General features: G+C 46.5%; 2 protein-coding genes across 10 annotated transcripts in view; one reads left to right on the top strand and one right to left on the bottom strand.

The window, feature by feature from the left end:
- The window catches only part of LOC114849279 (hormonally up-regulated neu tumor-associated kinase), a 65,928-nt gene that overhangs the window by 34,341 nt on the left and 18,207 nt on the right, over window positions 1-13,380 (top strand). The gene's annotated exons all lie outside the window — the stretch shown is intronic.
- Window positions 968-8,110, bottom strand: tbx18 (T-box transcription factor 18). The gene is made up of 8 exons (XM_029140528.3): window positions 7,586-8,110; window positions 6,487-6,649; window positions 6,111-6,212; window positions 4,962-5,133; window positions 4,529-4,696; window positions 4,187-4,251; window positions 2,804-2,898; window positions 968-2,677 (listed from the first exon to the last, which is right to left on the bottom strand). The coding sequence occupies exons 1-8, from the start codon at window positions 7,818-7,820 to the stop codon at window positions 2,136-2,138; spliced, it is 1,542 nt and encodes a 513-aa protein (XP_028996361.1). The 5' UTR covers window positions 7,821-8,110; the 3' UTR covers window positions 968-2,135.

Genomic DNA, 13,380 nt, shown 5'->3' with positions numbered 1-13,380 from the left:
AAGTAATTGATGTATTATTCATGACACACACACACACACACACACACACACACACACACACACACACACACACACACACACACACACACTCACTCTCTCTTCTCCCGTCCTCCTGCAGGCACAAAGTGTGACAGATTTGTCACATCGGCACCTGGACACACACAAGTGTTAATGTCCCCACCACAGCTGAGAATCACTAAACAACTACAACAACTGACACCATGCAGAAACAAGTGTGAATGTACCGTATATAAGTGTGTGCCTGGGCCTGTTGAGCATATTTACATCTAGTTTATCTTTTTGCCTAGATCAAAAGATAGAGCAAAGTTATTATTTGTGTGTCAGAGGAGGGGAACGTGAGCCATCGTTATGTGTAAATGTACATTTGCTGTGTGGGGGTTTCTGTGTCTGTGCATGTGTGTGGTACAGATGCACCAAGCAGGGGTCCCGTCTTCTGTCACTCAGGAACAACAAGCCAATCATTCCTGGGTTCTATAATAAGCTCTCCTCCCCACATCCATCCTCTTCCCCCCCCCCCCCCCCCCCCCCCCCCCTCACATGTGCTCCTCTCGTCAGCACCTCTCGCCTTCGGAGTGACAGGAGACAACTGAGTTGGGACAGAGGAGCTGCGGAGGAAATGGGGTGACAGCGGGAGAGACAGCAAACTTTGAGATCAATATCTGGGCAAGGACATGAGTAAATCAGTTGCAGTATTAGATCAGCGAGTGTAAATTCTGCTTTGTTGTTCCTCGAGATTGCTTTCTGTAAAATCTACACAGTCCCTGACAACACCTGTTGATACAGATGCACAAACCTCGACACCAACAAACACCTTCACACAGTCACCTTCACACCCACATCCATTTGCTGTCCTCCCTGCTTTTTAGGACTTGTTTGCTTTATCACACACACAACATTCATTGTAACATATTTCCACAGGTGCAAAAACGTTTTCCACAAGGAGACGCTGTATTGTGATTACTTTAGTAAAAGCGTTTTTAAAAATGTGTAAAGGAAACTCACATAACACATTTCATCACTAAACCATCAGTTAAATTAAGAAGATACTGATTGCTTATAAACACTGTGACATGAATAGATAGATAGATTTATTTGGCTCAAAAGGGTCAAAGAACTAGTCACTGTCCTTGGTTGAACGTGCGTCTGCAAAGAGAATATTTCAGTCAACTTCATCGTGGCTGGTTGTGGACCAGTCCAAAGAGTCAAAGCAGGTGCATGGTGGGTTTTACTGTAAGTGCGTAGGGTCACACAACCTCCTGCTGCAGTTACGTACGTGTCACACAAGAATGAAGTCACTTCAGCCTGACGTTGGAACAGCTGCATTGAGTGAGTGTCTGTCAAACGTGGTGCAGAATCCGTGGCTCAGTCCATCATCCAAGACTCACAACTTTGACCTCATCACTCAGTACCTGTCGCTGGGATATCTGCCATGCTTGGCTATGGACATGATGTCATTGTGCTAATACGCTTCAGGCTCCCGGCGTTGTGTGTAAACATTTTAAACAAGTCTTTTATGTCTGAGTGGTGAAAAAGGCTCTGCCTCTAGTGCATAATGCTGAATATGTATGTGGAAATCCAAAGACGTGATTGAGAGCACCACCAGTTATTGAAAAATAATTGATGTTGATATGTCAGAAAGAAGGCTCAAAAGTTTTGTAGTTTAGTGGCTCCAGTCAACGGATGTTCATAGAGACAGTGGAGAATGCTGCGTTAGTCATAGTTTCGGGCTCAAGGGCTCCTTCCAGGGGTTGAAGTGCTTGCTTTAAGTGCCTGGACCAGCCCAGTTCCTTCCCAATCCATATTAAGTGGCATATTCAGTCACTGGGCTGCATCACTTGGACTCCTTGTTAAGCCACAGGCCACTGGTGCCTTTAGCAACCACTGCAGCTGCACATGCACGTCGTGGGAGACGTGCTTGAAAGAAGCTTTGACGAGCTCTTTATGTTCACAGCAGGAGAGGCTTCATCTCTCACTCTTCGCTGTTCGTCCAGCTTAGGCCAGCGCTGGTTCACAATATGGATGAGTGATTAATAGTAGCTGTGAACCGAGAGCACCTTACACCATTCCAGGGTGTCATTTGGTTTTGTGTTGCCCCTAAATGTCCACGGTGACATTCAGCCCATGTGGGCGGTGACCTGTGAGGACCCTCCTCCTGGCTGGGTACCCGCCAGTCCTAAAGTCCGAGAGTCAAACAAGAAGCCCTGCTGTCCTCCGCTGAGCACGCCCAGACTGTCCGTGAGAGTCCCGCTGGGAGATGAGCCAAGGAAGGAGCTCTGATGATTGGCAGTGGCAGCGGCGGCCATTTTATCGGGGCTGGCAGCGAGGCGTGGTGACGGGGGGAATGTGTAACCATACAGGCCGTAGGGTGGTGTGTGCAGGCGGAGGCCGGCATAGCCCTGTGGGGTGGGGTTGGATAGATAGCCCAGCTGAGAAGCAGGGAGAGGCAGGGAGCAGAATCCTTCACCTTCATATCCCGGTGGACCCCGGGGAGGGGGGAACGGCTCCGGGGGGTTGCCGTAGCGATGGAGCGGGTGCGTAGGTCGGCTGCAGGCGTAGTCGGGCGGGCTGAGTGGGCAGACTTGGAAGGGAGAGGAGCACGGGGATGTGGAGAGCAGGTGGGATGTCGCTCCGACTGCTCCATGTGCTCCCGGGACTCCTGCAGGAAACAGTTAAAGTTAAAGGCACATCGGCATTTCCAGACAGCTGCAAGTGAAGCGTGGACGTGTGTTGAAAAATCTGCCGAGCCAATCGATTTCATTCGTCCCCCATTGGATCCCCTCACCTTGCTTGGCCATGCCGGGGATGTCCTCGAACGTCAGCGTTCGCAGCGACGGACGCCAGAAGGCGTACGACTCAACCAACGCCTCCAGGCCCATCCTGACAAAGCCCACATAATACATTAGAACCATGGAGGAAACCGCTCAGAGTCCAGCGTGCAGCTGCAGCCACTCTCCCTGGGTCACACATTATGCCAGGCACCTGGCGGCCATCTTAGCCCTCCGCGGGGGCCTCGCTCGCCATCTCTATGGAGACTGCAGGTAATGAGGGGCATAAACGCCACGTTGCCATTGGCTGCCGTTGGCCCGGCGCTCGGAGGTAATTGCTTTCACACGGCTTTTACGGGCGAATCAGGACGAAGGAGCAGGAAGCCGCAGCCGGGATTTATGAGGTGGGACTCCCCTTCCCTGCAAATCCCCGTCTCCCTCCTCCTCTAGGTGGGCAGAGGGCTGCTATGGCGGGGTAAGGCGAGCGCTCTGTTACCCCTCGTTAGCGTGAGGATAAAAGTCCTCCCCCCCGCAGGGTTGTAGCCACAGTGATAATTTAGACAAGATGCCTGGTGGGGTTCTTTGTGCTCAGAGCAGCCTATCAGAGACACAGTCTATTTATTTAAACTGCCTAACTCTTCCTGTAGCGTTTAGAGGAGCCCTCAGCCTCCCTTAGTCCCACTTCAACAGCGTCAGCTGTCAGGGTCGCTTGGTTATCTAGTTTGCTGTTCTCTATTTTGCTCAAATCTTGTCTCTCACACGTTCCTTTTCCCTGTTCTCCGGTTCTCTCCCTTCCCCTCCCCTCCTCTGTAATGATTTCTGTGAGGCCTCATGGGAGTGGCTGTTTGGAGACTGTTGGACTTTTACTGCTGTGTTGTTTTAATGCTGTGTTTATATATGTTTAGAAATGTGTTTATACAGATTTTCTTCTGGACACTTTTGACTTTTATTATTTTGCTGTTGATGTTTATGTTCCCGGGCCCGACTGGAATCTGACGCTCCATTTAGGTTTGCAGCCAAGGTTAGATTTTTCCTTCAAAACGCCTGTTTTTAATGTGCCTTTAAAGTTAGCACGTTTAAATAAAAACACATCTCAAACTAATATGATGAAACCATGATGATATGTGCCACGTTGGCTCTGTTTCGCCAATTTTCTTTTCGGCCTTTTCGGAGGCGGTTCAATGGGAGACTGTCCTGCACTTTTCCATGAGAGAATAAATAAATAAATAAATAAATAAATAAATAAATAAATACATACATAGCTTTTCTCCCTGTAAAAGCAAACTATAATAACCGTGACGAAAACCACCATCGTGCCAGGATATGATGCAGTCATGCATCCCACATTAGCCCCAATGCACTAGATAATGTGAAAATCTCTGTGGTTGAACTGAACTCACCGGTTTCTGCCAGAGTCTCTGAATCCTTTGGCAAATGGGTTTCTGTCAATTTTCAGCCTTGTAATCTGAAAAACAAAATAGGACTTTTATTCATGTTTCATTATTAAAAATAGGTATTCCCCGATAACTTATTGTAAACCATTTTACAATAAAGTTTGTATAAACATATAAGGTGAATGGTTGTGTGTGTTCTATATTTAAAAAGGCTGGTACAGTATGTTTTAACAGTAAATACAGTGGCAGTCAGTGTAACAGGTAAAAGGTTATTCTTTATTCACATTCTATTTCCCTGTCTTAGTTTCATGTTGGTTCTGAAATGTGTGTGGATGTGAGCAGCTTTACCTGTTGGTTCTGGTAGGCTGTGACCGTAGTGAACACGGTCTCGGGGAAGGAGAAGGTGCGGGTGCCTTCCCCAGCAGGGATGGCTCTTACTGGGGATAACTCCTCTCCACACTCCTTCCTGATTACATGGACCCGGGGCTGGTACTTGTGCATGGAGTGCAGGATGATCTGAAGAGGAAGGGGGGAAAAACATTTTTAAATTACAGTGCAATTCAAGTCATTCGCCGTCATAAAACATGCTTGTTGGATAATTAACATGTGGGCAAAGACAATCTTAGTCTTGCATCTGCACATAAAGAAGGATAGGATTTTGTGAATAAAATAATATAGTATTTATACTGTTTAGTTTTGTACTTTTTGTGATTGGTCAAGGAAAAATATATTTTTTGCGTTGTAAAAAAAATTATTACAGCCGAGGTAACAATAAACTCACGTGTCCCTGGTCGTCCAGCTCGTTGTTGGTCAGTTTGAGTTTATCGAAGCTGACCACCTGGCGCATCCATGTCTCTCCTGAGGCCGGAGAGTCCGGGTGGATGTAGACCCTGGGCGGCACAGGGGAGTCCGCATTCCCCGCTACCATCCACTTGGAGCTGTGGTACACATACCTTCACAGTACACACACACACACACACACACACACACACACACACACACACACACACACACACACACACACACACACACAGAGTCTTATTTATTTGTTTTAATTTCAAACGAAATTATTGAGTGAAAATCAAATAAGATATCACTGATGTTTGAGTTGAAGTATATGCTAATAATGCTCCCACATTTTTGTACCACATAGTTTTTGTGCCACAGTTCAGCTGTTGAATCGTTAAACGATTATTGCCGAGCGCTGCTACTTTAGTTTTCACAGCCTGCGCAACTAAGGGTGCACGGCCCGTCGTGCGTGATGGGTTTACAGGTCTGACGCGAGGATGCGCAATTCGTTTGGGAAGCAGTTGAAGGCGTGTTCATCACCTGCTGTCGAGCGTTTGCTCGGAGCAATAAGAACCTGCAGACTCCGCTTCCCCTTTTGACCCGAACCGCGCGTAGCTTCGAGGCGAGCGCAAAAGGTTCGAGGATTCCGTGCCACGCGCGATAACCAATAAAGCGCTGGCGCATGAAGGGGGTTTTAAAGGGTCCAAATGATAGGGCTGGCGTGCAGATACGCTGTTCTAACGACGTTTGTTGGTTTGACCCTGCGGGTCGCCGGAGGTTACGCGTCCAAAGGGGCTTTTTCCAAAAGGGACGGCAAAACCGCCGTGACAAAGCACCGGTGCCAAGAGCCATTTGCGGAGAAGGCCGGGGTGCACAGTTGAAAAACCTTGGCTCGACCGAGAACCTCTGTAAATATACGGAATCTAAATTGAGTCAACATGCTAACGAAAATTATTGTAAAATCCCGGCTTTTATAGGACGCGTAAAGTAAAAGGCCGCTTCTCTACAATTACGCTCTCTGAAGCCTTCGTTTTAGTACGAGTATTGACTATTAAATTAGGATAAAGTCGTTGAGTGCGAGAACGTGCTGCGTGAGTGTGAGCGTGCACGCGTGGGTGTGCGTGGGGCTGCTGGGCTTTACCTATATCGTTTGTTGTCCACGGGGATTATGTCCATAGCGATGTAATACTGCTGATGTGGGTCCAGGCCCGTAATCTTCACACGCATAGCGGGGAACATCCGCCTGTCATGAAAAGCAAATAAATCACCTGTATAACCGGCGATAATAAAATGCAATTGTCATCGTGGTCAGTGATGTACTCAGTGATCATTTTTATGATTTCTTTATCGTCAGTCATACGTCAGCCGTGATCACAGCCACGTGTTTTGGCTGTTTATCTAAATTATTTTTATTATATAATTGTGGACATATTTAATTTTCCAAATAGACGTGTCATTTTTACTTCAGCAGTAGGTGTTGTCTCATGTATTTTGGGACGTGTATGGCCTCTGTTTACCGCCCAGCCTTGGTGATGATCATTTCCGTGCCAATCTCGTGGAACCGTTTCCACAGATCGGATCCCTGCAGGTCCACGCGCGTCTCCTCCCCGGTGCCGGAGACCGGCGTCGTGCACAGGGCTGCGGGCTGCGGGCTCTCCAGCAGCGCGTCCTCGCTCTCCGCTGCACCGGAAACAGGCGAGTCGACGCGTTTTAAGACCAAAACACCCAACACAACACGCCACGCTCCAAGACTCAATGTCCTGAGCTCACAGTAGATTTTATAAGCACACACACAAAACAATTACGAGACTGTGAAACTACATTATAAAGATAACATGATGACATCATGCAGGCGCCCTAACGTTGTTGAGTGCCATGAAATGTCACAAGATATTATCTAATTCTAAATGAATAAAACGCCCCAGGAGTATTTACACAATCTCATAGGCCTACGTGAAATTTACTTACTGAACGTACAATATAAACTTAAGCTCGTTTAGAAATTGTTGCATTGACTATACAGTCGGTCCCAAAAGGAAGCAAGTGTAGCCTAATGATTTTTCATTATGAAGAAAAGGTGCAGAGGACGCCCTGGTGTGGGAGTTTTTTTTATTCCTGTTTCCGTTTGCTCTGTGCGACAACGGCCTCACATAGTGCTTTAAATTTATGGACGTTAGACATGGGCCTAACAAGCCAAACTAACACCAAGACATATCTTCGGCCAAATGCGTTTTAACCTGCGACGGATTTAAATCCTGTTGTATTCAGGCCCGGTCGGGTTCTGCTGTCTGCAGACCGCTCAGCATCCTCGCCGACGTTCTGTCCTTCCACCGTGCTAATTGGAGTGTTTATGATCTATACTCATAAAGCGCCTCACATTAGTCACAGTCACACCACTTCTATTTACTAGACCAGGGCCTTAATACTGAGCGGTCCTCATCGAGTTCTATCAAACCTAGATATTAAAAATACTGCATATACAACGAGCAGGGGAGACGTGCAATATGCAATTAAATACAGTCATTAAGAGAATGTGTGTTATAATGCAATTACTTATTTATTTTTCTCTATTTTAATTCTTTAGGCTGCGTTATTGGTTTGTTGTTGTTCACTTACGGGATCCGTCACTCGCGCACTCAGCTTCGCTGCCCCGGTCGCTGGCGCAAGCTCTGTCGGCCCTCGGCCCTGAGGTCTCGCTCAGATCAGAGACGTCGATGCCGTCCTCGAGCCCCGAGGACACGGCGTCCTCCGCGCTGGTCCTGCGTCGCTTCTCCGCGCCGATCAAGGCTTCCACGGAGAACGCGTGCGCCTTGACGCTCAGCGCGCACGGGGACCGCCGCTTCTCTGCCATTATCTCCCTGCCTCGGGACCGAGGAGCGGCAAGTGTGAGAAGACGGCGACGCGAGGACGGTTCACGGCACGAACGCTCTGCAAATTAAAGAGTCCGCGATCGGAGTCCGGCGCCTCCTCGCGATGGCGTGCGCGTCCTCCGGCAGGCGAACCAGAGGGGGCTGGGGTGAACTTTGATGAAGCCTCCGTTAGTCATCCGCGAGGGAGAGTCGTGTGGACTTTTGGAGAGTGTCAACAACCGTGGCGTAGATGAGAGTCCGAGAAGGGGACCTGTCAGTCACAACTCGGGGAACCAATCACAGCAATCGCAGCCCCCCGGAACCTTTCCCTGATCCCGCCCGCCGTGGGCGCAGCTCGTGCCGCCTTATGAGGTAAACGTAGGATCGGGCTGGTGAATGAATCAAGTCTTCGGGCGAAGGAGCGGGAGGAGCGTCTCTCCTCGGCGTCGCGCACAGTTTCACGCGCACCGGCCCGATATGCACATCTGCCCATCAGTGGGCCACGTCCAGCCGCCCCGTCCTGCGTTAACTGCCCTTTGTTGCAGCGTAGCCCGTGGAACCGATAATCAATTAATTTAGTGTCCAAAACACATTAGGATGCGTGTAACTGACCCGTTATGAGGATGTCTGTATTCGTTGTTTTTTCTAACTAAGATGTCTTAATAAAGTTTTATCGGTGCATCAAAAACAATTTAAACTAAGTGTTGTCAGTTGATCGTCAGAACCACTTGCAGGCAGATATGCATCCGCGGTTTATTTTTTTAATGTGTTTTTTAATGACAACAACATCATTTGTGTTCTTTATTTTGGTTGCTGGGCCTAACAGCGTTATTCTGTGTAGGCTACTTGAGCCATTAAATCCAGCAAATGGACAACAGGCCATTGGGTTTGACAATTTGGCTAAATGATCAGGCGTGACTTGAGATGTACTGTAAGACGGATTCTCAAATAATCACTTCCCCGGGCGCGTGGTCACGGGGGGAAACACGTTGCCGATGGGAGAACCTGCCTATAAATAAACAAGACGGGGCAGTGAGGCGGAGCGGCGAGGGCAGGTCTATCAAACCGATGGGTGAGTTATTTTGATGCAGTTTCCAAAATAAAAGCGGCGGACCACAGCAGTTTTATGAACGTTTGCCTCATCATCAAACCCTAATTTGTTACTTAGCAACCCTTTCAGTTTTTACACATGTTGCATTTAATGCTATCTTATGAGTTTCATTGAGTGTGTAGCTGAATGGATCGCGCTGGATGTTATCATCATCTGTCAGCTTGAATTTAACATACATGATTGTAAATAATGTTTACCCCCAAAAAATCTTTTTTTTTAAGTTTTACATTTAATATATTGAGAATTAAACGGGCCACGCGTTGCCTACATTAACATAACTAAAATTGACGTTGCAGGCATTGCCTTATTTTTTTTTGTAATATAATTATATATGTTATACGATATTATTGGCCTCACTCAGCGGGCAACTATCTTCTTTAACCTCTAATCCTGGGCATAAACCCAGCGCTCAAACACTCAAGATTAAGTCAATTTCTTTTAAAATGTAGTGAGCCATGACAAAAGTTTCTCAGCAGAATTAAGTGATTTACGCCTAATTAGTGAAATCAGAATAAGCAAATAATGTGTCGATTTTAATATCACAATTACATTGATTATTAGTATGATTTAAAAATACGATTGAATTGTGTTTGGTGTACTATTATTTTAATAGCAAATCAAACATCATTTATTTTTATTATTATTATTATTATTATTATTATTATTATTATTATTATTATTATTATTATTATTATTATTATTACTACTACTACTACTATTATAGTTTCTAGTGAAGGCAGACATGTTGAATAAATACCAAGATCTGGGTTGTCCGTTAATTGCCTGTTATTTCAATTGAGTTTTTGTTCCAAGCTACGTGCATGTTCACAACAATCTTATTATAAATACTTATTTTAGATTTGATGTAATTGCTTTTTTCGTTAGCAGGTGCACCCTTCCTCGTATCTTAGTGACCACTATGCCATCTGCTGTTGGTGCATAACTATTTACTATTTACTATCACCCCCATAATACTGTGTAGCTCGCACAGCCGTCTGAGTACAGGACCCGCTGCAAACAATCAAAGCAAACACATCCCCTGTTGGTCACGTTAGGCTGCAGATGTAAATCCGACACCTTGTAGTATTGTAACAAATGCTCTCGTTTAAGTTGGGAGGCACGATGAGCGGACAGCGAGTGGAGACAGAGTGATTATAGAGTGAAATCCCTTTCTTTCTGTGTGGTCAGGCCTTGGTTCGCAGTTCTATGTACGTGCAGCGGCTCTAAGTATAGTGGGAGGCTCTGCCGACCCCTTTGCAGTCTGCAGCCCGGCTTCACTGTGGCAGCTTTGTGGACTGCATCGTTAACGTTTTCGCAAAACATAAACTAAAAAAATACACACACACACACACACACGCAGGAGTGTTTTATTACCTACACTTTTATATTTACATCTTCCAGGCTGTAAGATTTTCTAGTAGTGGCTGTTGTGTCGGTTCGGTTTAACGTCTCCATTTGTCAGCGTCTGAGCGGCTGGAAACGAAACGGATTTACCTTAAACATTATCCTGCTGCATTTTTTCGTGTGTGGATAATTTAAGGCATTTTTGGCGGAACGCGTGTAAATCACAGGTAGCTCACGTGAGGTTCCTTTCCCATTCTTAAAAGCCGCGGCCCTCTAATTGGCTCGAGCCGTTTGATTTATTATTACATGGCCTTAAACCATCGAACAGCGCGCGCCATTAACTAACAGAAATGAAAAGCAGGGTCAATATTAATTAATCATCAGGAAACGTTGTCATAATATAGTCAAGCCCTTTGAGGCGCCATAGCGACATATTTATCTTATTATTCTGTGAGGCGCAGGTGTGCGTTGCCTACCTGGTGATTTTTAACAATTTGGGACAAAATCCACCCAGTCGGGGTGGATTCAAGTGTCGTTTAGAAAACGCTTTTTGTCACTCCGAAGCCATAACCCACTGCGCACTGAATAGACTGTTTATTAAAAACCTTTGACATAATTACCTGGGAGCTTTGAAGGGCCGCGGTGCGGAGCACAAGTGGAGGGAGAAGGGAGTCTGGGTAATACATTGTTAACAGTTATTTAGCGCGTGCTAATGGGCACGTGGATCGCTGCCAGTCATTTTATGGCGGAAGTGGCATGAGTGTGCATGGGAAGAGGTGTGTGTGTGTGTGTGTGTGTGTGTGTGTGTGTGTGTGTGTGTGTGTGTGTGTGTGTGTGTGTGTGTGTGTGTGAGGGAGAGAGAGTAAAGACAAAAAACGAAATATTTTTATTTAGTGACAGTGATATAAATAAAAAAAATGGGACAAGTGGTTTCAGCTACCTCCTTCCTTTCAACCCTGCGGCCCGTCCTGGGAGTCAGTATCCCATGCAGAAGCGTCCAGATCCCCCTGATCGGCTCCACGGGGAAAGCCATAACTTGCACTTCATGCTGCATTGTGCCAACACTGCAAAGCAAATGGCCGGGGCCCCTGCGAGCACATCCTGCTTATGCTGGCCGAGAGACGCGCGTCATCCGAGTGAAGTGACCCCTGCTGTCTTTCATAAAGTTAACCTCCCATTGAAAATGTGGTATTTACCGACGCGCATGATAGAAACTGATGGATCTGTGACATTTATTGAATTTTTTTTACGAGCCGGTTCGGGTCTCGACGCAGTTTATTCAGGCCTCTGTGCACCTTGGATGTTTTTCAAGCTGAAAGCCTGCTGCAGCCAGAGCAGGAGTTCAGAGCTCACCAGGACCCGAGCCGACACCCGGGCCGAGAGACTGACAATAGTTTGGCAAGAGAAAGACCCTCACAATGGTAGATACTGTGTGTGAGGGGGAGTTTAATCGTTTAAAAAATAGTAATGTGTGTGTGAAACAGTGAAAGTCAAAGACAAGTATACATTTAAATAATGATTACAGTGTTAAATAAAATTTAGCAGGAGTCGAGTGATGAATCTCAGTTGGAGCCTTTATTACACGCTGACTATGCATAAAAACGCGCTGCACTCACAGGGTTTAGATCTGAAGGCCAAAACAATAGATACCAGGAAACACTAGAACAGCATCTACTGTAGTTTAATGTAAGTATATTGAGTGGGCATTTTTTTGTCTCTGGCAGTAATGCCATTTCAGTGAAATGTTTGAGGGTGATTTGACATTTGAGATTTGGTCAAACTAACGTCTGGAACAAATGCTAAAAGCACTTTGCATTGAAAACCACTGTTTCTCAGTGGGCATCAAAAATAAGGGTGCGACCATTCATGAAATTAATTATTATAAAATGCTGAGTAACTGATCTCTGGTCAACAGGAACAAAACTCATCACATATTGATTCCAGTTTGCGCGAGACACGTCTTACTCGTTTTGATCTCGGCTCCATTAATTATACGAGTGAGTCATGACTTGCGGAAGTCAGCCGTTCATTTTCTGGCACTGGGCGCGTCGTGAAGCAGATTTAAAAGACGCTGTGTTCTGTTTGTGTTTACGTTGCCAGCATAATCTGTCGATTTCCTCATCTCAGAGCCTCCACCTGCACGGTTTACACAGAGCATCTGTGGCCGCTGGCGGGTTAATATCGAAGCCGTGCCCCTGAGCAAGGCACCGTAGCTCTGCCTGTGCAGCCGCTTTAAGACGCTTCGCATGAGAACGTGCTAAAATGCAAGCGTAACACAACATCTCGCCTCTTTACCTGCTCTTCAAAGACGGAGGAGACCGGAGGGGGGGTCAGCACGGGCACAGAACAAGCGAGCAGGTGCTGCTTTTACGGCCTTCGCCATGCATTGCAGGAGAGGTGAAAACATGGACTCCTCTCATAACCTGCGAAACCACATGAAGAAGAGAGAAATGTGTGTGCGTGAGCTCGTTAAAAGGCCAGATCGCGCGTGCGGAGGGCTTGATTACGCCCCGTAGCTCGCTGCCAGGGCCCTGGCGTGTGTGGCAGCGTATGCATGGCTAGTCTGTCGCCCTCCTGACGTCAGGCCCAATAATGAGCTGCTAAAAGGCACGCAGATTAGAACGACGCTTAATTAAGGCCCAAAGTGGCGTTTTCCATCAGCGCAACGCTCATCGTGGAAACGCCGCAATTTGAAAATAACAACAATCATAAAAAACGAGCCCCGTACAAACATCTGCAGCTCGTAACGTGCGTCTCAGGCCAACCCCAGCACACGTGCCTCTTAAAACCGGAGAACAACTGTTATTTTCATCTCTTAGATGTCGGGCTTTTATTTCTTTTCTCTTTCGCTGGCTCAACTGGAACCATTTAGGCATTTTTTTTTAATCAAAGAACCAGGTCATTAAATTTGAAAATTGGCGGTGAAGGCGTCCGGTGAGGCCGCCTCTCCTCCTTGACTTCATTCAAAGTCCAGCCCGGCGCTAACTACCATTTAGCTGACTTAAGGAATGCTGTTTTATTACTGCATTTAAGCGAAATCTGCGTTAAAGCGTGCACAAAACATGCAGATGTATATGCGACGTTTTATTACACTGTGGGGGAAAAAA

This window comes from Betta splendens, chromosome 24 (genome assembly GCF_900634795.4).
Source record: "Betta splendens chromosome 24, fBetSpl5.4, whole genome shotgun sequence".
Lineage (NCBI taxonomy): Eukaryota > Metazoa > Chordata > Actinopteri > Anabantiformes > Osphronemidae > Betta > Betta splendens.
The sequence above is the reverse complement of the archived record's forward strand: the minus strand, read 5'-3'. Positions and strand labels throughout refer to the sequence as shown.